Source organism: Lipotes vexillifer, unplaced genomic scaffold (genome assembly GCF_000442215.2).
Source record: "Lipotes vexillifer unplaced genomic scaffold, Lipotes_vexillifer_v1.1 scaffold230, whole genome shotgun sequence".
Classification (NCBI taxonomy): domain Eukaryota; kingdom Metazoa; phylum Chordata; class Mammalia; order Artiodactyla; family Lipotidae; genus Lipotes; species Lipotes vexillifer.
Window position 1 is genome coordinate 2471781 of NW_006775143.1, and position 24762 is coordinate 2496542.

At 43.9% G+C, this 24762-nt stretch overlaps 1 protein-coding gene across 5 annotated transcripts in view; it reads left to right on the forward strand.

The window, feature by feature from the left end:
- The window catches only part of ASTN2 (astrotactin 2), a 944548-nt gene that overhangs the window by 755772 nt on the left and 164014 nt on the right, over positions 1 to 24762 (forward strand). For all 5 annotated transcript variants that reach the window (XM_007449713.1, XM_007449714.1, XM_007449715.1 and 2 more), the window contains 2 exons: positions 20647 to 20780; positions 22343 to 22491. In XM_007449713.1, the coding sequence (XP_007449775.1) occupies positions 20647 to 20780; positions 22343 to 22491 (283 nt within the window). The remainder of the gene's footprint in view (positions 1 to 20646; positions 20781 to 22342; positions 22492 to 24762) is intronic.

A 24762-nucleotide genomic window follows, 5' to 3' on the forward strand; every position in this document is an offset into this window, starting at 1 on the left:
GTCCCCTGCATCGGCAGGCGGACTCTCAACCACTGCACCACCAGGGAAGCCCAAGTTTTCTTGATAAAATATCACAAGGAATAAAAAGAGTTGGAGGAAGAAACCTATAGATTAAAGGAGACTTAATTATCAGCCAATCATAACGTTTGAATCTTATTTAGATCCCAATCTGAACAAACTGGTACCAGAAATATAAGACAATCTAGTAAACATGAACAATGACTAGATATTTGATGGGGTAGAGGAATTGTTAGTTTGGAAAGCAAGGCAATGATATTGATATTTTTTGAGTCCTTATATTTTAGAAATACGAACTTTAACATTTACATATCAAATTATATAGTGTTTGAGGGGACAGAGCCGGCGATGCAGGCCTGCAGTAAGTTGATCATAATTGAAACTAGAAGATGATACGTACATGAAGCTTCATTATACCAGTCACTTTAGCTTTGTACATGCTATACTTTTCTAAACTAAATTGGTTTGGAGTTAGGTAGCAGAAAATCCAGGAATTTGACAATGCTCCCCCAAGTGGGAAAATTTGGAGATGAATCTAAAAAAGAAAAGAAACATGTAGTTCAAGAAGAAACTAATTACTTGAGGGTTTCTCCTCTTCTCGGAACTTATATTTATGGTCTGGGACCCTTCTGCTCAGAAACTCAAGGAATGACATGACTCTGTTGACCAGAGAAGGCTCTGCACAGATTTACCAACTGTGTAATGGTACAAACTCATGCTGCTTTCAACCGCATCTGCCTGGTGAATTGGGAGGCACATCTGAAACGACTTTTTTGTTCTCCTATGATTAGAGAGAAATAGGCAGAGAGAGTTGAATTGTTGGTGAATTCTCTCTACACCCTTAGCATCGCTGACTGAAGTTGTCTAATGACCCAAGAAGAGACCCCCCTGTGAACAGGGATAAGCTCCAACAGGGATGGGGCCTGCAGCTTGCTCTGTTCCTGGAAACCCAGCACTACCCTGGCTGCTCTGCACGACACCCACCCAGATAAATGATGGTTGTATGACGGATGAGTGCTTGTGGGACAGCTGGAAAAGGGATTCCAGCCCCAGCTCTGACATTTGGTAGCCCTGTGGGGCTTCAGAGGGTGGTACCCACTCTTTGTGCGCCTCAGTTTCCTAATCTGTAAAGTGAAAATAAACACCTCTACCTTCATAGGACTATTGAAAGAATTAAGGGAGTTAGTGTACGTGAAAGCACCACGCAAGCATGCTGATGCAAGGTGGTCATTCATTTTTCACACATTCATTTAGTTATTCTCATGAAAAATATATTTATTGAACTTCTACTATGAGTCAGACACTATAGTAGACGCTACTGGTGCAATGCTGAACAAAAGTTTGTCCGGACCCTGGTCTTATGGAGTTTACCTCTTAACGTACAGGAAAATATTTTGACTCAATATCAGAATGGATATTCCAGAAGTGAGGGAAACAGGATGCTTAGGGGTCACTGAGCAAGCTGTTACTGGGAATGTTCAAACACAGGCTCTGTAACATTTGTGAGGTGTGGCAGAAAGGAATCAACAAGTAGACTAGGGTTGGACTAGACGCCTTCATTCCTGAGTTTATCTGCTCTTCCCTCTGCATTGGCAATGTTGCCGTGATAAAACAAAATAATAAAACGTGGAGGAGGAGGAGGAGATACAGACATTAATCAAACAATTAGAAAACATACATAAAAGTATAATGAAGTATAATAAAAAGAAAACTGGGTATAGTTCCCGGGGATTTTGCTCTTTGCAGCCCCATATGGTATTATTTAGCATGTTCCTCTACCCCTGTACTTCCTGTAAGTTGGTAGTTAGGTCTAGAGGCTCGACCAGGCTTGATGTTTTGGCAGTCCGCCACAGCCAGTATTGATAGACTTGTAGACCAAAGTGATCTAAAAGAAGTTTTGTCTTTGATGCCGGTCAAATCTGTCATCAAGTCCTGGCTGTTCCCTTTCTCCTGTGTGACTTTTGGCAAGGGATTCCGAGCCTTAGTTCCCTCAGATGTGTTGTGGGGTTAATAATAATACCTGTTTTCTGAGGCTATTGTATTAAATGAGATGGGCATCTAACATGCTTAGCCTTGTGCCTGGTGCATAGCGAGTGCTGAGTGTAGACAAGCTCTTACTTGTCTTCTGCTCCCTCCTGTTCTTCCCCTTGTCTCTCCTCCTTCATCTCTCCCACGTTTCATTATTATATTTTATGATCAAAACAGTGTGTGTGAGAAAGAAAGAGAAGACAGACTCAGAATGGAAGAGGTTCTCCAGCCATCTAGTCCAGCCCTAGTCTGTTGCTTGATTCTTTTCACCCATACCCTGCAGGAGCCTGTGTTGGATACTCCCAGGAACAGCTTGCTCAGTGATCCCTAAGCAGCCTGTTCTCTCACTACTAGAATATCTTTCTTTATATTGAGTCAAATTATTTTCCTGTACATGCCCTGTCTTTGTTGTTTCCAGTTCCATCCATCAACACTGTACTGAGATGGACTTAACCTATTGACTTACCAGACAGAACATATGTTTTGGAATCAGAGAGATGAGGATTCGAATACCAGCTTTGCTACAAAATTTCTTTGTGCCTTTGGGCACAGTACTTAAGTTTTTAAACTTCTTTTTTTCTGCCTTATAGAATTGTTTTGCAGATTAACGAATAATCCACGTAAGGTGCTTAGCAGCAATGTTTGGCTTATAGAAGCAGCTCAATGAAAGTTTGTCCTCTCTCCTAGTTCTAAGTGCCAGCCTTTCTGGTGTTTGGTCTGGTTGGTCTCCGTTGGACTTTTCTTCTGGTAATCATGCCCGGTTCCTCTAATTGTTTTTCATCATGAGTCTGTTTCTTATCTCAGACTCAGTCTTATCCCAGCCATTCTGAGTATTAGCCTCTGAAAGAACTCAGTATGCCTGTGTCCTTCTTGATGTACGCTTTATGAAGAAAGAAGTTAGAATACACAGAGACTGCTTTACTTGCCTCCAGAATTAAGGGTAGAATCCAAATTTCTTGCTTCCAGACTTTGGGATCTGCCCCGGGTCACAATAGCTTCTTTCTTTACTGTCATGCTCATAGTATTCAAAACATAATTTTTGGTTCGCTAAAGGAAATGGGAGCTCAGAGGGAAAATCTCGTATCAGTGTCACAAGCCAGTAGTTATGGAACCAGAATTTAAACCCTTGTCTGTGTGGTCCCATAGCCTGTGGTCTCAACACATAAGCTATAGAGACTACCGCATCATTGGTCCTTCCTCTACTCTTGGACATGGACAAGCTATTCCATCATCAAGTAGCTTTTCTTGGAATCTAGAGTCACCTCCTGTCACTATCTTTTTCCTCACCTCTCCTTGATGATAAAACATCTTGCTCCATTCTTACCTTTTGGTCACTTCTCAGCCCTTTTAGAAGCTGACTTTGGTTACACCATCTGCTTGAAGTTCTTGTCTTAAAACTCAACAAGGACCTGTTTACTCAAGCCAACACCCTCTTCTCAACCCTTTTTTAGACGCATCAATCCATTCTTAAAAGAGCTTGGGCTTGGCTCCTTCAACTAGTTTGCCCAACCTGAATCCTTTCCAGAAATTATCGCTTCCCTTCAAAAACTCAGATGGAATGCCAGGAAGTGGAAGCATGGTAGCTGCTTGGGGGTGGGGGATCATACATTAGCAAGACTCTGTCCACCCCTCCATGGTGCTTCTCCCATAGTTGTTTCTTGAATGTGCGGATCCCATTTTGAATGGAATGGGAGAAAATGGGAATTTAGATATATGTCTAAGGTAGGTATATTGGTATAGCTCTATAATTATATATATAGATAGATAGATAGATAGCTTTATTTACTAATTTTTTTTCTTTTCAGGGAGTTACATTCAAAGCAAACAGACTTCTTAGTGAGATTTTGAGATTTTAGGTGCTTTAGTGAGCTGTAATTGAAAGGGCCCAAGTTTTGGAGTCAGTCAGATCTAGATTTGAATTCCAAATCTGCTTACCTGTTGGATGTTACATGCTTACCTGTAGTGAATAGGTGACTTAGCCTACCCGAACTTCACTTTCTTATCTGTCAGATGGGGATGATAAGAAGACTCGCTGCCTAGGTCGCAAGTATTATATGGTATTATATCAGATGACAGATGTAAAGAAGGGCAGTATAAGAATCAGATAGACCTAGGCTTACATTCTTACTTTACCAGGTATTCTGGAGCTATAAGTTAAATACTCAGAATCTCAGTGAGGATGGTCACAGTATTTAAGTCACAGAGTTTTTGTTAGGTTGCATAAGATTATATATGCAGAGCACTTATCAGTGCCTAGAATGATGAGAAACTCAATCAATATTAGTTGCAGCTTCTTTCCTCTACCTTTGTCTCCTTCATCTTTCTCCTCTTTCTCTTTCTTTTTCTCCTTCTCTCTTCTGCTTCTGCTGTTGCTTCTGATTAAAGCATCCAGCACAGAGTAGGTGTACAATAATTGTAATTGCCTTACCTTCAGGCATCAGCTGATTAAAAAACTGCAAGGGTAGTCAGTTCACAGAGACGAGGAAAGGCATGCTTCCCCAAAGTAAAGGTAATCTTGCCGTCTCTGGATAGTTGGTTCTAATGACATATTTTTCCCCATTGTAAAAATGTTAAAAAGAAGGAAGATAATTATCTTCGTTCAACACTTACTCATACAACAGAAGGAAGCATAGATGTGCCTAGAATCACTGTTGCCTGTAAATAACTTTACTACGTTCACAATAAACAATAATAATTCATAATAACTATCTTGCTTCCATTTAGAGAATATCCAAGTTTAAAAGCTTTGTCAGTACTCTTTAATTATCAAATATATGTATATGTGTGAACATATATGTGGTTCTGGCATTATTCTAGGCACTTTATAAATTATTCTTTTGCCATTCGTTATTGAGGTAGGTGTTAGTACATCCCCATTTTACACATGTGGGAATGAAGCATAGAGAACTGAAGTCACTTCTATCAAGTTTGCTCCGTGATGACACTAAGACTTGAACCCAGGGGTTTGGTTCCAAGGATCGTATTCTTAACCTCCATGCTCTGCCATCCCTCCAGCATATGTAACATCCTTTGCTAGATTAAGGGATCAAGACTTCTCAGAGTCCAGCTTGTCAGCTTGGAAATATGGCTACAATGAACCTGGTAGAAATCTCCCTTTCCATAATTTTTTAGCCAAATTGCCAAGGCACCTTCTCAAAGGCAAAGATAAACTCAGTATGGGTCTAGACAGCATGTCCTCTCCTCTCCTCTGACCTTTCTTTCCCTGCCCCTACCCACAGGCCCAACCATGGAAGCCCCACCAGCTGGAGAGACTACCTCCCTCAGATGCCTCCTAAGGGAAAATGGGTGTACTGGAAAAATGAGGTCACCAGTGGCCACAGAAGGGAAATTTTGCAGCCCTTTACTCAGGAGCTCGCCCCTAGCTTCAGCTAGCATTTAGCAACATAAACTCCACAGTCTTGGACAGATCCTCCACTTGAAAGCTTCCCACCTGCCTCTCATCTCCAGATGTTCTCACCACAAGGGGACAGGAGTTACTGTCAAAGGACAGCAGGCCCTAGAAGACAGGTCTTGTCTATCGGGTGGGGCTGGGATCCTTGGCTAAAGGCTTCCCTTAGGAAAAGTGTGTGAGTTCCATCCAGGTTCCCCCTTCCAGGACTGAGTGGGCCAGGAGCAATGCCTTGTAGGAGACAGGCTGAGAGGAGGGGCCCTGCTCTGAAGAACTTGGATTTGTACAGGACTGAGAAGCCATTGGCAGTTCAAGGTCACAGGGCAAGATGCCTTGGGAAGATGGCTCACCGTTAGACGTATGAGGCTACTGATATGGCTGTGTCTTCTCTCTGGAGTTATAACTGATGTTTCCTATTGCTCATTCATCACTTTCACAATTGCTGTCAGCTCAGTGACAGGCAGGATAAGTGGTCTGGAGACAGTTTGGAACAATGTAAGCACAATCTATTGCCCTGATGACTGAGCAGGTCTACTAGGATAACATAGATTAGACATCCAAAGAGCTCTCAGTCTTCTAGTCCTCAGAATTTAGCATTCATTCGTTCAACACTTACTCATACAACAGACATTTATGGAGTACTCCATCTCTTTATGGAGACATTTATGGGGTACCTTCTTTGGGCCAGGCCTTGTATAGGAGCTTCTGATAAAATAAGGCAAAGAACTCAAAGTTCAGTGGAGAGGACAGGTATGCAAATAAATAGTTCTATAAAATATTGTGGTTCACTAACAGATGTGTTGTCCAAGGTGCAGTGGAGGCCTTCAGTTCTGTTGGGAAATCAGAAAAGAGTTTCCAGAGAAGATTGCAGTTGTAGTGGGTCTTAAATAATGAGTATGATTTGATCGAAGGTAGAATGGAGTAAAGGCATTATAGGCTGAGGGAAATCATGTGCAAAGACACAGTGGCATCAAAGTGTGTTGCCTATCTGGTCCATGGCAGGTGGTTTAATGTAGATGTTATGTAGGACCAAGGAAGACTATAGTTGTGGGAGATGAGCTAAGGAGATTGTGTGGCATCACTGTGTGAAGGGCCCTGTGTGCCAGGCTAGGAAACAGAATCTTTATACTTGTCTCAGTCATAGCTCTTTTATTGGTAAAAAGAGAAAACCACTGAAACAGTCTAAGCAAAAAATGGAGAAATTATTATAATGATACAGTGATTTCTCGTGTAACTCAAGGACAGAGAGCGCAGCTGAGCTACCAGCATCCAGGAAACCACTGTCAGGAGTAATCCTGGAGCCTGATGTTCTGTTTCCCTCTGCACTTGATTGGTCTCTCTCTCTCTGTCTCTCTCTCTGTCTCTCTCTCTCTCTGTCTCTCTCCCTCTCTCTCTCCCTCTCTCTCTCCCTCTCTCTCTCCCTCTCTCTCTCCCTCTCTCTTCCTTCCCCTCCTCCTTCCCTGTTGCTGTCCTTCCTTCCTTCCTCTCTCTCTCTCTCTCTCTCTCTCTCTCTCTCTCTTTCCTTCCTCCCCTGCCTCCCACCTTTTCTGATTTCCATCCATGTGGCTCAACATGACAAGCCCAGCCTAGCCAAGCCTAGCCTTGCATCTCATACCAGTTCAAGCACTCAGAGAGAGCAATGAACGTTTGAATCTAAATTCCCAGGGAAAACAAGTGATTGTTCCAGTTTGGGCCAGTTTTGGTCCCACTACTCTTGGCCAAAACAACAGGGTTATTTTTGTTTAGTTCAAATATGCACACCAAACCATCCCTTGTGTCTGATAACCTGAAGGGTATCTATTAAAAATCCTGTCAGTTTTTATTCTCAAACTGAAGTACCCTGACTCAGGGGGATACACTATGATATGCCAGGATATATCTAAAGCCACAGGATAAAGTGATCAGAGCTCCTTGAATTACTTGGGAGTGTATTCAATCATGCGTTCTGTAGCACCTCTCCCAAGATTCCGATTCAGTGGGTCTGAGTTTGGCCTGGGAATCTGAATTTCTAATAAGTGTTTCAGGCCATTAATGAGGCAAGAGGGCCAGGAATCATACTATGAGAAACACTTTGGGGAAAACTCCATTGTTTTAATATTAAAAGCAATCAAAGTCTATTGCAGAGTGTTATTTGCATAAATATTTAAGAAAGAGTCTTGAAAGTAATTTTGCACTTGTTCCTTCTGATCTTTGGGATGCTTTGTACAAAAAGCTCAAAAGCCCTTCCATATTTTACTGGAGGGTGTGGAAGGTTTTCGGGTCAAGAACTTTGGCTCTTAGATCTCCTGGGCTGGTCTCAGGAGTAAAGTGAGCATCCGGTAGGAGCATGGCAGAGGTTAAGAGCCCAGGATTATCCTGAGGCCCCAGGCAAAGGAGAAATCTTCCAAGCTAAGGCCAACAGGAGGCAAAGGGACAGAGATGTGACAGGATTAGGGTTCTTCACATTAATTAACTTATGACAGACCAATTGATTAATCAGTTACTGGGCCCCTACTCTGTCAGGCACTAGGGATTAAATGGTAGACAAAGTAGACAGGGCTCCAACCTCAATTTGTACAGCCTGTTAGGAGAGACAGACAAGCAATGACACAGACAATAAAATACAACACAGGAAAATAAGTTTTGTAATAAGGGAAGGTGGGAAGAGATGTGTTACAAAGGAAGGGGTCTATCCCAGGGACCAGGGACTGCAAGAGGTGGTCTCCAAGCTGAGAGCTGATGCACTGGTCAGTGGGGGAAATTATTAGATGGCGGAAGAGTGTTCCAAGGAGAGAAAATAGCATGTAAGAGGCGAGAGGTGAGAAAGCATAGCTGGAAAATAGAGTATAAAAAGCATGGTGGGGCTTCCCTGGTGGCTCAGTGGCTGGGAGTCCGCCTGCCGATGCAGGGGATACGGGTTCGTGCCCCAGTCCAGGAAGATCCCACGTGCCGCGGAGCGGCTGGGCCCGTGAACCATGGCTGCTGAGCCTGTGCGTCCGGAGCCTGTGCTCCGCAACGGGAGAGGCCACAACAGTGAGAGGCCTGCGTACCGCAAAAAAAAAAAAAAAAAAAAGCGTGGTGGCAGGAGGTGATGTGTTTGAATCTGAGTCACCCTAGGTTGGTGACATTGTGCAAGTCACCTGATCACATGAGCCCAATTAATTAATTAATTTGGCTGCACTGGGTCTTAGTTTCGGCCTGTGGGATCTTCACTGCGGTGTGCGGGGATCTTTAGTTGCGACATGCATGCGGGATCTAGTTCCCTGACCAGGGATCGAACCCAGGCATTGGAGCACAGAGTCTTAGACATTGGACCACCAGGGACATCCCCAGATCTTTTTAAAGTTTCAAGTTTTTCAAAGATTGCATGGAGACAGTGCAACCTAATATACGGGCTTATTATGAGGATTAAATTAGCTCACAGTGGTAAAACATTCAGGCTTTGGAATTTGACACATTTAAGTTTGAATTTTGCTCTGCCAAATATTGGCTATGTGACATAGGCAAGGAACCCAGACTCCCTGGGGCCTCAGTCTCATCTTCTGTGTAATGGGAGTGATAGAGGTACTGAATCATGGCATTGCTGTGCAAATGAAATAACTCCTCATGGCAAACACTGAGCACTGTGTGTGGCATAAAGGTTTGCTCAAAAATGCTCCCTGTTATTTTTAATGCTTTAAAACCCAGCACTTCGTCCTCTACGTGAGATGGATGGGAGCTAAAATACGGAGTGAACTGACAAGAAAAATAGCTCCTTGCCTGAGGATCATATAACCATATCATCCTGTCTCTGTACATCTTGGGAAACAGACAGCTGACAGAGCCCTGTGTAGGAACATCTCAGTGGGTTGTATATTTATTTCTCTAATATTTTTTCATTAGCAGAGGTAAGTGTGGCAAGAAGGGGTTTGGCTGCCCCTAAACGTCTTCCCCCTGTTGCCCAGATTAACAAGCTGTTCTGTCAGGCTCTCATCATTCAGGCGAGAATGGCTTGAAAAGCAAACTTTATCCTGACGGGGGAAATTAGGTGTCGTTCCTGTGATTTATAGAGCTATAGATTGAGCTGCACAATTTCTCATGAGGAAATGGGTCCTTGCCTATTAGTATTCCTTTACTGTGTGGCCTTGTGAGTGGGGGGATCTAACTCAGAGGCTGAAACTGAGGGCTAGGGTAAGGGAGGTCAGGGGGCAAAGCTTGGGATTCAGAGTTAGAGGCCCTCTGCTCTGCTGCATTCAATCTGGGGGACCTGGGCTGGTATCTCTTCTCTAATCCTACATTGGCTCATCTGTACGGATTACTGGGAACAGTAAGAGCTGCCGTATCCACAGGTTGCTAGGAGTCTTATGGGAGCGAAGAGACAGATGTCCCAGCACCAGACCTAGAGTAAAGAAATGCGTAATAGGGGTGTCTCTATTCTTCATCGCACTCCCCCCTTTCCTCAAAAACCATCAATGACATGCTCGTCGTCTGTGGGGCCTCTTCTACAGAAAAGATGTTAACTGGCAGGTTTTTTTTAAACATCTTTATTGGAGTATAATTGCTTTACAATGATGTGTTAGTTTCTGCTGTATAACAAAGTGAATCAGCTATACATATACATATATCCCCATATCTCTTCCCTCTTGCGTCTCCCTCCCACCCTCCCTATCCCACCCCTCTAGGTAGTCACAGAGCACCGAGCTGATCTCCCTGTGCTATGTGGCTCCTTCCCACTAGCTATCTGTTTTACGTTTGGTAGTGTATATATGTCCATGCCACTCTCTCACTTCGCCCCAGCTTACCCTTCCCCAGTCCCGTGTCCTCAGGTCCATTCCCTACATCTGCATCTTTATTCTTGTTGTGCCCCTAGGTTCTTCAGAACTTTTTTTTTTTTTTTTTTTTTTTTTAGAATCCATATATATGTGTTAGTATATGGTATTTGTTTTTCTCTTTCTGGCGTACTTCACTCTGTATGACAGACTGTATGTCCGTCCACCTCATTACAAATAACTCAATTGCGCTTCTTTTTATGGCTGAGTAATATTCCATTGTATATATGTGCCACATCTTCTTTATCCATTCATCTCTCGATGGACATTTAGGTTGCTTCCATGTCCTGGCTATTGTAAATAGAGCTGTAATGAACATTGTGGTACATGTCTCTTTTTGAATTACGGTTTTCTCAGGGTATATGCCCAGTAGTGGGATTGCTGGGTCATATGGTGGTTCTATTTTTAGTTTTTTAAGGAACCTCCATACTGTTCTCCATAGTGGCTGTATCAATTTACATTCCCACCAACAGTGCAAGAGTGTTCCCTTTTCTCCACACCCTCTCCAGCATTTATTGTCTGTAGATTTTTGGATGATGGTCGTTCTGAATGGTGTGAGGTGATACCTCATTGTAGTTTTGATTTACATTTCTCTAATGGTTAGTGATGTTGAGCATCCTTTCATGTGTTTGTTGGCAATCTGTATATCTTCTTTGGAGAAATTTCTATTTAGGTCTTCTGCCCATTTTTGGATTGGGTTGTTTGTTTTTTTGATATTGAGCTGCATGAGCTGCTTGTAAATTTTGGAGATTAATCCTTTGTCAGTTGCTTCATTTGCAAATATTTTCTCCCATTATGAGGGTTGTCTTTTTGTCTTGTTTATGGTTTCCTTTGCTGTGCAAAAGCTTTGAAGTTTCATTAGGTCCCATTTGTTTATATTTGTTTTTATTTCCATTTCTCTAGGAGGTGGGTCAAAAAGGATCTTGCTGTGATTTATGTCATAGGGTGTTCTGGCAGGAGTTTTAAAAATAGGCTTTATTTTTAAGAGAAGTTTTAGGTTCCCAGCAAAATCCCAGTGTAAAGTGCAAAGAGTCCCCATACACTCCCCGCACCCCCCCCCCAGAGTCCTCCCACACCACAGTAATGCATTTGTTACAGTCAGTGAACTGACACTGACACATCATTATCACCGAAAGTCCAAAGTTTACATGAAGGTCCACTCTTGGCGTGCACTCTTTGAGTTTTGACAAATCTATAATGATGTGTATCCACTGTGATAGTATCATACAGAATAGGTTAACTGCCCTAAAATCCTCTGCACTCCCCCTGTTCTTCCTTCCCTTCCCTCAACCCCTGCCAACCACTGATCCTTTTACTGTCCCCATGGTTTTGCCTACTGGCATGAATTTTTAAGGATCCCAGGCAGTATATCTGGGATGAGAACTTTTAAAGGGGGTGGGAAAATTGTGGACAGCTTTGAGATAAAGCAAAATCCAGAACACAAATCAGAAAATGATTAGAAACAGCAATGCTGAGGAATGTACGTCCAAGTTGAAAAAATACAGGTTTATCACCTGTATCGCCCAGAGAGGGTAAATGACTTACTGAGGTCACACAGCAAGTTAGGCAGAAAATGTTAGAGTTCCCTGGGATTCTTGTGTCTGACCTCTATAGCCTCTTCCTGTGAGACTTTATTCACTCCTGAGGCTTCTGTTACATTGAACTATATAACATTGCTCTCGTTTGACTTAAATGTAAATGGCAGTTACCTATCGCATTTTCATTGGCCCATTCCCATAGGTACAGTGAAAAATCTCAGTATATGCTAAAGGTGGGGGGAATCAGGAACATAAATAACATTTTTTTAAAAGTGGATTGTGTGTTTGGAGGCTTTGCATTTCAGAGCACAGGTTCTAGAGCCAGACTCCCTGGGTTCAAATCCTGGCTGTGCCACTCACTAGCCCTAGCATCTTGGGCATAAATGTAAAATGGAACATAATAATCATGCCTACCTCACAGGTTGTTGGGAGAATTAAATGAGTTAATATGTCTAAAGTACTTAGGGTTGTTGTGAGAAGGAATACATATAAAGTGTTTAGAACCGTGCTTGGCTTGTAGTAAGCACTCAATAAATGTTAAGTGCTGTTACTAATATCCTCTAGTTAGTGAGAATATTGTTCATGATGGTAGGATCAAATGACCTGAGTTCAAATCCTTGTTCTACCACTTTTGTTTGTTTGTTTTCTTTGTTTTGTTGTTGTTGTTGTTGTTCTACCACTTTTTAGCTGGGTGACTTTGAATAGGTTGTTTCACCCTTCAGACCTCAGTTTCCTCACCTGTAAAATGGGGATGGTAACAGCAGAATCTGCTTCATAAGGCTATTGACAGGATTGAATGAGATAGTGTGTATTAAAATGCTTATGACGGGGGCTTCCCTGGTGGCGCAGTGGTTGAGAGTCCGCCTGCCGATGCAGGGGACATGGGTTCGTGCCCCGGTCCGGGAAGATCCCACATGCCACGGAGCGGCTGGGCCCGTGAGCCGTGGCCGCTGAGCCTGCGCGTCCGGAGCCTGTGCTCCGCAACGGGAGAGGCCACAACAGTGAGAGGCCCACCTACCGCAGGGGGGAAAAAGAAAATGCTTATGACACTCTCAGTAAATGTTGCTATTATGTTTGTTTCTTATCTAAAAGCATAATAAATTAGTGGCTTGAAGCCAGTTCCAAAGGTAAGCAGCCTTGTATAGTGAATGTTAGTTGATATGAAAAACTTAGTTTATTTTCTGACAGATTCTTGTGGTGTAAACTTGGACAGGTCGCTTTTCCTTTTGGGCCCCTTAGTCTGTGCAAAGTTGTGAAGGCCAGTTTCACCTTTCAGGACTCTTTCAGGTCTGAAATGGCAGGGATCTGGGGCAATGAGTATGTGTGTATGCACTTCAGAGCCCTCTAACTCCTGGGATAAGTATGTAATTTAAGGTGTTTACTTCCCTTTGATCAGCTGCTCCCTAGTTGCTACCTCTTCTAAGTAATCTTTCAGGATTATTCAGAAGTGAATTACCTGATGTTCCAGTTATTCATTCCTACGCAATCCCCCAAATTGGTGGCTTAAAACAATGATCATTTTATTATTGTCTTTAATGGTTCTGGGGGTTGACTGGGCTGAGCTGGGCACTTCTGACTTGGTTCCCTCATGTGGCTGCAGTCAGCAGGTGTCTCTGGCTCACTCATCTGGCAGATGACCTTGGCTGTTGGCTGGGTCCTCAGCTGAGTCTGTTGCCTGGAATGCCTACATTTGGCCTTTCCATGTGGTCTGGGCTTCCTCACAGCATGGTGGTTGGGCTCTAAGAGTGAGCATTCCAAGAGACATGATGTGGAAGCTGCCAGTTTCTTAAGGCCTGAGCCCAGAAATTGAAGCAGCCGTACTTATTTTGATCAAGCAGTTGTAGAGCCCAGACTCAAGGGGAGAAAACCTGGATCCCACCTCATGGTGAGGGAAATGTCAAAGGTATTTAGGGTCATGTTTTAAAGTCACCACACCTGCCTTCCTGCTCTGTTTGGGAATAAGAAGTCTTAGGTCAACTAACATTACCCACTTCTCTTCCCAAATGTTCTCACACATGCTGCTTAAGTATGCAGTCATTGATTTGTAGCGAGATGACCAGTTAACCTCCTCACTGTCAGGACACACCAGCATTACTTATTTTTTTCCCGAAGAATGGGGGCTCCAGCCCCTGGTCTCCAGCTCCTGTAACTACCAGGGCAATGAGTGATTCGCATCTCCTATAGCCACTCTAGGGGGTGTGCTGGTGACTGAATGGCAGGTGGCTCAGGTAGGTCCTATCTGAGAGGTCCAGGCCAGGTTATAAACCACTATTTCTGCCTCTGCACAAGCACTGCTATGATGTCCTCGTCAACCCTTCTGTGTTCATCAATCCTAGTCCCTCTTGACCAATCAAACGTGGTCAGCATGGGCTCAGGACTTAGTCTTCCTACAAAACTAGAATGTCACCCACTTGCCTTCCTCCCATCTCTCTCTAGGACAAAGAACTATCGACCTACTCTCCTCTGAGCAGTAACCCCAAACGCCTCCAAAAGGGATTCTACTTCCATACACCACCCTGACCCCTTTTCAACCACATCAAGGAATTTAGTCTTTTTAAGGTGACCAGTTGTACTTCTGTCATCTCTTTTGCTGGAAAAAAAACCCCCAGCAAGTATGCAAGTTTATTCTTTGGCCGAGCATCCTATTGCATATATATATCTATGGAATTTAACACATATTTTGGGGACCCTACAATGTGTTGACTCTTTTGGTTGGAGCTGGGGAGAGAGAGATGAATCAAATAGATTACCTTGGCCTGGAGGAGTTCCCGGTCTGATAAGCAAGAAGTGCGCAAAAACAAGCAAATTGCGAGGGACTGTGAGGTGCAAAAATTGAACGAGAGGAGAGAGACAGAATCTCTCAAGTGACAGGGTCCTGGTGGACAAAAAGTTGCCTGGATTTCAGCAAGGAAACGTAAGTGGGGAAAGGGCATTTTAGACAAAGGCACAGCATGAGCAAAGGCTTGGTATGAAGCGGTGTGCTCCTATAAGGTGGTATGTGCTAGAGCACAGAGTAGGAACAGTAAGGAGAACATGGGAGAAAAGCCACAGGCTGAACAACAGAGGACTTTGAAATCAAATTAAAAAGTAGAGGCTTCAATCAGAAGGTGGTGGAGTATCGAAGGGGTGCAAGCAAGGGGGTGGAATAGGCAGTGATGTTTTAGAAAGCTGGGAGAGGATGTGCTGGAAAACACTGGAGCTGGAAGGCCAGTCCAGGGGCTATGACAATTGCCTAGAGAAGAGCCATTACTAACCTGCACCCAGGAGACAGCCATGGGGCCAGGGGAGAGAAGTTGGTTTGAAACCTGTTATGAGGTAGAGGGGGGAACCCAGGTAACCCTCAGTTTCTGTCTGGAGGCACCAAATTGACGGGAGTGCCCTTCACTGATGTGGGAGATACAAGTAATCTTGAGGACGGAGAGCATCACACACACGCACACTTTTTCCTGGCTTTATGATATCATTTATAAACTTGGTTCATTTCATTCAGCATTCCATGTGAAATTTTAATGCAATTTAACAAATACTGGCTGACTTATGCTATCTGCTAGATGCTGTGTTAGGTACTAAAAGGAAGCCTGGTGGTAAAAAGGTAATCTGTTTCTTTCTCCAGGGGGCCTTTCATCTCCTCATATTGGTATGGGTTGAGCACCACCTGACCAAGCTTATTAGTACTGAAGATAACAGATTCATGAGCTTTCTTTTTTTTTTTTTTTTTTTTGCGGTACGCGGGCCTCTCACTGTTGTGGCCTCTCCCGTTGTGGAGCACTGGCTCGGGACGCGTAGGCTCAGCGGCCATGGCTCACGGACCCAGCCGCTCCGCAGCATGTGGGATCTTCCCGGACCGGGACACGAACCCATGTCCCCTGCATCGGCAGGTGGACTCTCAACTACTGCGCCATCAGGGAAGCCCTCATGAAGCTTTGAGTGAGGACTTCAGAGCATCTTTTTGGTTATACAAAGCAGAACCATCTCCGTATCAAAAATAGCAGACTTGGTGTCAGCCCCTGAGTATAATTTTTCAGTGTAAAAAATAGTCATTGTAAGTATAGAGTATGGAATTTAATTCGTAGGCTTAGTGACATTCTGTATAGATGTTCCCAAGAATCTATCTTAATCAAATATGGAGTGTTAACTTGCAGTTTAAGATTCCCAAGACATTGTCAAAGTTTTTAGAGCTGGAAAGTTCTCTTCCTTTGTATTCCCATAACCTCCTGCATGTTACTTCACAGCATTTGAACCATATTAATTGTAATTGTGTGCGTCTTCATCCCTAGACTGTGAGTCCTTTGAAGTTAGTGACTGGGTCTTGTCCATCGTCCTTCTCAGCATCTAGATGGCATGTAGTACGGAGGAGGAAGTTCAGTTAATTAAACCCTCCAAAATAAAACTTCTGTGTCCTCATTTTACAGATGGACAAATTGAGGCGTAACTAGAGAAATAACTTATGCAAAGTTCAATTAGGGAATTAACAGTAGAGTCAAGAATAAATCCTAGTTTATTTTGCTTGCTTAACATTTTTGTGGCTGTTTTCTCATCCTGAGGGGCTTGCTTTGCTACCTAATTAGCCGGAAGTTGGAAGCGTTCACTAGTAGTGGAAATGCAAACCTTCATTGTCATGAAAACCAATGACCATGCAAATGTAGCCCTTAGCCCTGTATTAAGTACAGGATTTGTTTCTTAAGTGCCTTCACTTTTTCAAAAGCTAGGAGTCAACAATGCCTCTAGTGTAAGGTTTCATTTTCCTCTGAGAACACACACAGGCACACACACATGCACACAACAAGCAACACATAAGCACGTGATACAAGCAGAACAGCTGAAAAGGATGTTTTGGATGAAATCTTGGCATTTATAGTTCCTGTGCGACCTGGGAAAGTCCAGGGTGCCAGAATTCAGACGAACTTCAGTTCAAATCCTACTCATCCATGTGTCTGTGAATGGGAATAGGACACCCATCTCAAAGGGTAATTTTGAGGATTAAGTGGAGGAATAGAGTCATTTCACCACAAAGTTGCTCTATCACCTTGGGCCAGCCAACTAGCATTTCTGGGCCACTGTATGTGCATCTGTAAAACAGATTCACTTAGATGATTTATGGAGTCCCTGGAAGCTGGAACATTCTATGCTGTTCCTCCCTTGGGATCTATTTGGATTCGGGATGGAGTGTTGCAAGGACTGGAGATGTAAGAAAAGAGTGAACCTGAGCTGATGCATGCTGGCTTCTGCTGCCTTGTGAGGGCTCCCTGTTTGATGTAGGCCTTTTATCAGGGTGTGTTTGAGCTCTATCCACGGTTTGCCTGGCCACTGCTGCAGTCCCCGTTCTGTTCCTTAGGGTTTGGGAAAGAGCCAGTGGATGTGGAGACTCACAGGCAATGTTTCTTCCCAAGAGCTGCTTGGATGGTGAAACTCAGAAAGTCCAGAGAGATTTCCTGTTTTGTTTTTCACAAGCTCCAGTGACTATTGATTACAAAAACCACACACACACACACCCCACACACACACACACACGCATGCACGCACACGCACACACACAAAAACAAAAACACGTACACAAAACAGGATGTTCTCTCTCCTCCCCTTGCTGGAGCCCAAGGCAATCTCTTACCGTCTGTGTCACTTTCATCCATGGCCCTGGATCTCACCATTATGATAATTAAGCCCTTAGCTCTAGCTGGAGATGTTACAGAATCTTAAACCACGAGCAGTTGTACATGTTAATTTAAATCAGAGGGAGCCGGCAAATGGAAGGAAAAGAAAGTCTGTCAGTCAGCATGACCCATCCCATTTGGTTTCTGCCCTCATGAGAGTGCCCCCTCTGGTGCCAGTAGGAGAACCTATGTTGTTCCTAACATAGGTTCTAACTTGTAGTAAGAACAGTGCTATTATTGTGTGCCAGACTCTGGCCCACATAATTTATATGCAAACACTGAATGGGATATATTTATACTAAAAAAAAGTTGTTTATTTGGAACGTGAATTTAACTGGACATCCTGTATTTTTAATTACTGAATCTGGCAATCCTACCTGGAGTCAACCCCACTGTCCTGAGTGGTTAAATAGAAAAGACCTATGCTTGGGAGTCACAGAGATCTGGGTTGGGATTCTGCTTCCATCATTTGCTTGCTGTGTGATCTTGGGAATATTTCTTCACTGTTCTGGTTTCTAGTTCTCACCTGTAAATGAAGATCACAGTATCTGTGTCTCAGGACTATTGTGAGAATTACACTTTAATGCCCTTAAAGTACCTTCCACTGTATAATTAGGTGCTTCATGAACATTAGCTCTTATAATTCTTTTTATTTCTTTGGGTCACTCTTCTTAATTCAGGAGAAATTAGATCATTTGTTCACCCCTTGGAGAGGATATGAGTAAGGACATATGGCAGGAATAATCGGAGCCTTCTCATCAGAGGCACTGAGAGGAATGTGTTGGAGGCTTACACAGTAGTGTCCTTGATACACACATTCTCCTTCTAGATCTGTGTTCTGAGTAGCTAAGGAGGCAGACCCCAGACCCACTTTACACAAACATGCTGTACTTGAGTCTTTTCAGCAATGCAAGATGGAGGGCTTCCCTGGTGGCGCAGTGGTTAAGAATCCACCTGCCAATGCAGGGGACATAGGTTCGAGCCCTGGTATGGGAAGATCCCACATGCTATAGAGCAGCTAAGCCTGTGTACCACAACTACTGAGCCTGCGCTCTAGAGCCCGCAAGTCACAACTACTGAACCTGTGTGCTACAACTACTGAAGCCTACGTGCCTAGAGCTCGTACTCCGCAACAAGAGAAGCCACCACAATGAGAAGCCCGCGCACCGCAACGAAGAGTAGCCCCTGCTCGCCACAACTAGAGAAAGCCCACATGCAGCAACAAAGACCCAGTGCAGCCAATAAATAAATAAATAAATAACAACCAAAAAAATGCCAGATGGAAAAAGTGTCACCTGGGTAATCAAGTGTCCTTGGTAGTAGGTTTTGTGAAGCTTTAGTTTGAAAAGTACACAGAAAGTAATAAAAAAAAAAAAAAATTAAAAGAATAAAGAAAGCAAGCAGGTAGTCTGTTACCTGGCAAAGGAGTAAGAGATCAACATTCTCTGGAATCCCCAAGTTTGAAAAAGCGCTGTCAAACATTTTGAATCCCCAGTGCCTTGAAATGTCAGTGTAAATGGAGTGACGAAAACATAAAGCACATCTGAACCTCAGCCTCATGATCAGTTTTTCAGTGTCTGTTCATTTATTCAGTAAATATTGACTGAATAAGTGTTCTCAGTCCCATGGGAACACTCATGTGAACAAGACATGGCCTGTGCCCTTTGCGGAATCAAAGTCTGTTGGGTGAGATAGGCAAGGGAATGTGATGGGTGTGGTCTAGTGTGTTGTGGTGTCCAGAAGAGGAGCCTGATTACAGGCTTAAGAAAGTCAAGGTAGGGTTCCCATAGAAAAGAAGGTTTCATCTGAGACCAAAAGAGTGAATTGGATTCCAAGGTGGGGGTGGGGTTGAGTATTCCAGTAGAGAGGACAGGATGTATTAAAAAAAAAAAAAAAGGAGAGAGACAATGAAGCACATTGCAATTAAATAGAACATCAGGGGACTTCCCTGGTGGCACAGTGGTTAAGAATCCGCCTGCCAATGCAGGGGACACGGGTTCGATCCCCGGTCCGGGAAGATCCCACTTGCTGTGGAGCAACTGACCCCATGCACCACAACTACTGAGCCTGAGCTATAGAGTCCACGCACAACAACTACTGAGCCCACGCTCTGCAACTTCTGAAGCACACGTGCCTAGAGCCCGTGCTCCGCAACAAGAGAAGCCACTGCAATGAGAAAACCGTACACCACAACGAAGAGTAGCCCCCAGTCGCCACAGCTAGAGAAAGCCCGCACAGCAGCAACGAAGACCCAACACAGCCAAAATAATAATAATCAATCAATCAATCATCATTTAGAGCAAGGGTCAGCAATGTACCTCAGAACAAGTCTAGCCTGTCGGCTGTCTTTGTAAATAAAGTTTTATTGGAACACAAACCTGCCCATTTATTTAAAGTATAGTTTGTGTCGCTTTCATGCTACAAAGGCAGAGATAAGTTATTGTGGCAGAGACTGCCTGGCCATAAAGTCAAAAATATTTACTGTCTGGTCCTTTGCAGAAACACTTTGCTGTCTCCTGATTTAGAGCACACTTTTCATAAGCAGAAATTCACTGTTGGTGGAAATGTTAATGGTTGCATGAGGGTGGATGGCAGCATGCAAAGGAAAATCAGAGGAGTGGTGAGAGATGAGACTAGGAAGGTGGTCAGGAGCTAGAGCATGGAGTTTAGACTTTATCCTGAGGGCTATGGGGAGCCTCTGAAGGTTTCAAAGCAGGGTGGTGAGGTGGTCAGATTTCTACAAGCAGCAGTGTGGCAAGGTATTAAGCAGGGCAGGGTCTGGAGCCAGACTGTCTTAGATCGGATCTCAGTTCCATCACTTAGTAGCTATGAACCTCAGACAAATTACTTACCTTCTATGTGCCCCAGTTTTCCAGTTTGTAGAATGGGAAATAATGGTAATTTTTATTACAGCTATCGTGTGAGGTACTGAAGATGAAATAAGTTAATATACTTAGAGTGTCAGGCCCAGGGGAGGTTCTCAATGGATGCTATTACTATCCTGTCTCAGTGATCCTTCTGGCTGTTGGGTGGAGAATGGCTCAAAATAGAAGAACCCGGTGGTAGAATGCTGGGGCTTTATGCAAGAGATGGTATCCTGTGCCCAGGAGAGCTCCTCTGAAGCTTGGGTCAGTGACTGTCATGGCCACTGGGACCTTCACTCTCCATCTCTCCACCATTGTCATAATCATCTCTTTTGTCCTCCTTTATTCCAGGCCTTCAAGAGTGCACTGATGAGCTCCTACTGGTGCTCGGGGAAAGGGGACGTGATCGATGACTGGTGCAGGTGTGACCTCAGCGCCTTTGATGCCAGTGGGCTCCCCAACTGCAGCCCTCTCCCGCAGCCGGTGTACGTATGTATGGCCCCTCTTCCTCTGGCCACCCCTTTCCATGGACTCATACTCTTGTCCTGCCAGTGCAGGCCATGGCTGGCTTCTGTTCCTAAGGTGCTTCACCAGATGCCTGAAGTCTCTGGGGGCCCACCTCCTTCTTTGAGAAAGCAGGGAGCTTTGGCAGAATGGAATCGTGGCTCGGGGGTAGACACTTACACTGCAGAGTGTGCTATTTTAACAGCGCCAAGCCAGCCATCGTTACTTTTCTTCACTCATCCATTTGACAAAGGTTTACTGAGCACTGACTACTGCTTTGCCAGTTCTGTGTTGACCACTGGGACTACTGAGATAAAGGAAGTGTAGGACCTTTTCTAAGAAACTTTATATTATTCATTCATTCAGCAAATAAGTTTTGAACACCTGCTGTGTGTCAGACATTGGGGAATTCATAAATGAGCAAGACAGGCACAGCCTGTGCACTTAGGGAACTGACCGTTTAGTGAGGGGGACAGGTGTCAAAGCAAAAACAGGAAAGCGTGATACCGTTTAAACATTTAAATAATAAAAATATGAAAGAAAAACAAAGATGTGCTAATGGTCAGAACGAAGAGGGGATGCTTTATTTGGAGGAGAGGGAGATAGTCTGGGAAGCCTCTCTGAGAAGACCTGAATTGGAGTCAGAGTTTACCAGGCAGCAAATGGCAACAGACGTGTTTCAGGAAAAAGACAGAGCCCATGGGAAAGCCCTGACTCAGGAAACTCACCATCTGAGGAAGTAAAGGAAGGTCATCTTGACTTGGGGCAGTGTGATTAAGAGGGAGAGTGGTGTGATGAGTGGAGGAGGTCTGGGCAGGAGCCAATACTGAGGGTCCATTGTAAGACAGTCCTTGCAGAGTTAGTGGGTATAGTGGAAAGAGAGAAGGAATCTGGGCTGGGGACAAGCAAAGTCACCATCATGGTTCTGTCCCCAGTTTGCTGTGTGACTTTGTGCAGATCATCCCCTTTTCTGGGCTTTGCTTTCACCTTCCATGAAATGGGGGGATTGCCCTTCCCTCTCTCAGAGGACCCCCCCCACCCCCCGCAGTTCTCACCTTCAAACATTCTGTTATGTCTTGCTTTGTAAAAGGATTCCCCAGGATCCCTGCCCGCTGTGAGGGAGTATTGATTTAAGGATATTAAAGCATTGACTGATATACTGGGGGATTGAAGAGAATGGCAGAGAGGTTGGCAGATGACTGTGTTTGAAAGCACTGCCAATTTAATTGACAGTGAAGCATCATTGAGAATACAGTTTAAACAATGGAAAGCTAATCAACTTGCTGTGAGCACACACTGTGTACTTGGATTAATTTACTGGGTTCCACATGGATCCAAAAGGTGGCTCTTTCTTATCCCCATTATGAACAAGGAAACAAGGAGGCTGAAAGAGGTATAATTAATTGCCTAAGTCTACACAAGGGGTATGGTGGTGGGTTGAAGCCAGACTGAATCCTGTGCTTTTAATCTTGACCTGTGCAAACTCTTGGGGCCCAGACAGTACTGGCTGGCAAACAAACAACCTTCCCTGTCACCCCCCTAGGCTGCGGCTCTCCCCAGCAGTAGAGCCCTCCAGCACCGTGGTCTCCTTGGAGTGGGTCGATGTTCAGCCAGCTATTGGGACCAAGGTCTCTGATTATATTCTGCAGCACAAGAAAGTGGATGAATACACAGATACGGACCTCTACACAGGTAAGTAGAAAGCTCAAGACTTCCTCTTTCGTTGAGATGGTGTGACAGAGGAGGGAGACTGGGATTTTCTAAATACCTTTGGAGACTTGGTGTCCTCTGAACTGGGAAGGCACTGGGAAGTTTCACTGTTTGGTGTTTGTTACCTAGTTCCCACACCTGTGCTTTTTGGTATGATTTCCTGCAGGGGAAGGTAGCGAATTGTACTTGTAGAGAATTTCTGATTCTCTAAGTTGGATCCACAAAGTCATATACTAAAGTGTTAGTTAATTCACAAAAGGATTTGTGCGTTTCTACTTGGGAAGGCCTACAGGTTACATTTTTGAAGACGATCTGTAAATGTATTATCTCTGGGACTGAGGTAAAGAAGTTCAAGGAATTGTCTTTTCTAGTGAGATGTACTGAGATAGTTGTCTTTCATGCTGGGGAAGAGGATTTGGAAATTATTCAGACATGCAGGAGAAGATGCAGAAAGTGGATCTTAAGGAGGAGTGCTTAAGTTTACTTAAAGAGTATACAGGAGGCTGTGACATCCTGGAGGTGGGTCTGCAGGGCTGGTCTGGCTTATGGCAGGTGGGGAGCCTGGGTCTGAGGGAGCTGGCCTTGAGGCTGGGCCATGAGGGCAGGCCTGGAGTGCTGGAGTGTCAGGAGCCTGGGAGCCAGCCTGGTTCCAGGGTAGGTCAGAAGCCTGAGTTGGTTGTAGTTGGCCTAGTGCTGGGCCCAGCCAGAAACCCGGGTTCAAGTGTAGATCACCTGGGGGCCTTCGGAGCTGGCAGGTGCCAGGGTGACTTGGAGACCTGGGTTCGTGGGAGCCCGCTGGGAGCCTGGTGCCATGGAAGCTGCTGGGGCCCCTGGAGACAGCAGGTGCTGGGATGAGCCAGAGTCCTGGATGCACACAGAAGTCTTCTGGGAGCCACCTACAGCCATGGGAGCTGGCTCTGGAGTGCAAAGTGAAGCTGGTCTCACTTTTCTCTTTCCTTCCACAGGGACGGTTTCTCTCTCTGCACTGGGCTGCTCAGGCTTGGGGGAGAGGTTATAAGAGTAACGTGAATCTCTTTCCTACCCTCCTCAAAGCATCTTTTCTTAGTTTTGTGCTTCACCCAGGTGCAATGATCCCTCACCTAGAAACCTTAGTTCTTGTGAAGTGTTTCTGTGCACGGACAGCTGTTCAAATTGATTTTTCGGTTCAAATTGTCCCCACAATGCCATTACTCGGATTGGTTCAAATTGATTTTTTGATGGAGGTTGTTAGAGGGGTGATGGGGGGGTTGGGGGTTGGGGGTGAAAATTCTTATGCCGCCATGCTGCTAACATTAGTCTCTGAAGGATTACCAGGCGCATTTTTATAGATCAAGTAGTGAATCCCAGAGAGGTCTGTGACCTTCCCAAAGTTCCACAGCCAGTCTGTCCTACTCCCGGCACAGTGCTTGAATCTTTATTTATTATGAATGTTGAATTCTCTGTGTCCATTGAAATGATCATAGTTTATGTTTATTAGTTTGTTAATACGGTAAATCATATTGATGCATTTTCAAAGGATTAAAAAAAAAACACCTTGTATTCCTGGAATAAATTAATCCCACATGGTCATGATGCACTATCTTTTTTTATATATTGTTGGATTTATTGTGTTAAGATTTTGTTTAGATTTTTGCATCCTTATTTGTCAGGTATTTTGATCAGTAGCTTTCTGGTAATCCTTGTGTCTGTTTTGCTGTCAGGATAATTCTGGCCTCTCAAAATAAATTGCAGAATATTTTACCCTTTTTAGTTTTCTGAAAGAGTTTGGGTAGAATTGGTAATGTATTTTTAAAAACTTGTTTGGTAGAATTCACAGGTGAAATAATCTGGGCTTGGAGCTTTTCTTGTAAGAATGTTTTAATTACTAATTTAATTCTCTGATAGATACAGGGCTATTCAGGTTATGAATTTCTTCTTAAGTGATTTCGGTACCTTGTGTATTTCAAAGAATTTATCCATCTCGTGTAAGTTATAAAATTTACTGGCAAAAATTTGTGATATTCTGTTATTATTTTTTTAATATTTGTGGAATTTATAGTGATACCATTCTCATTCTTGATATCGGTAATTTCTGTCATCTCTCTCTTTTTTTTCCTGATCAATCTGGAAAGAAGGTTGTGTAATTTATTTATCTTCTCAAAGAATCAGCTTTGATTTCACCTACATTTGCTATCGTTTTCCATTTCATTGATTTCTACTCTGACCTTTGTTATTTCTTTGGCTTATTTTAGATTTAGTTTGTTCCTCTTTTTT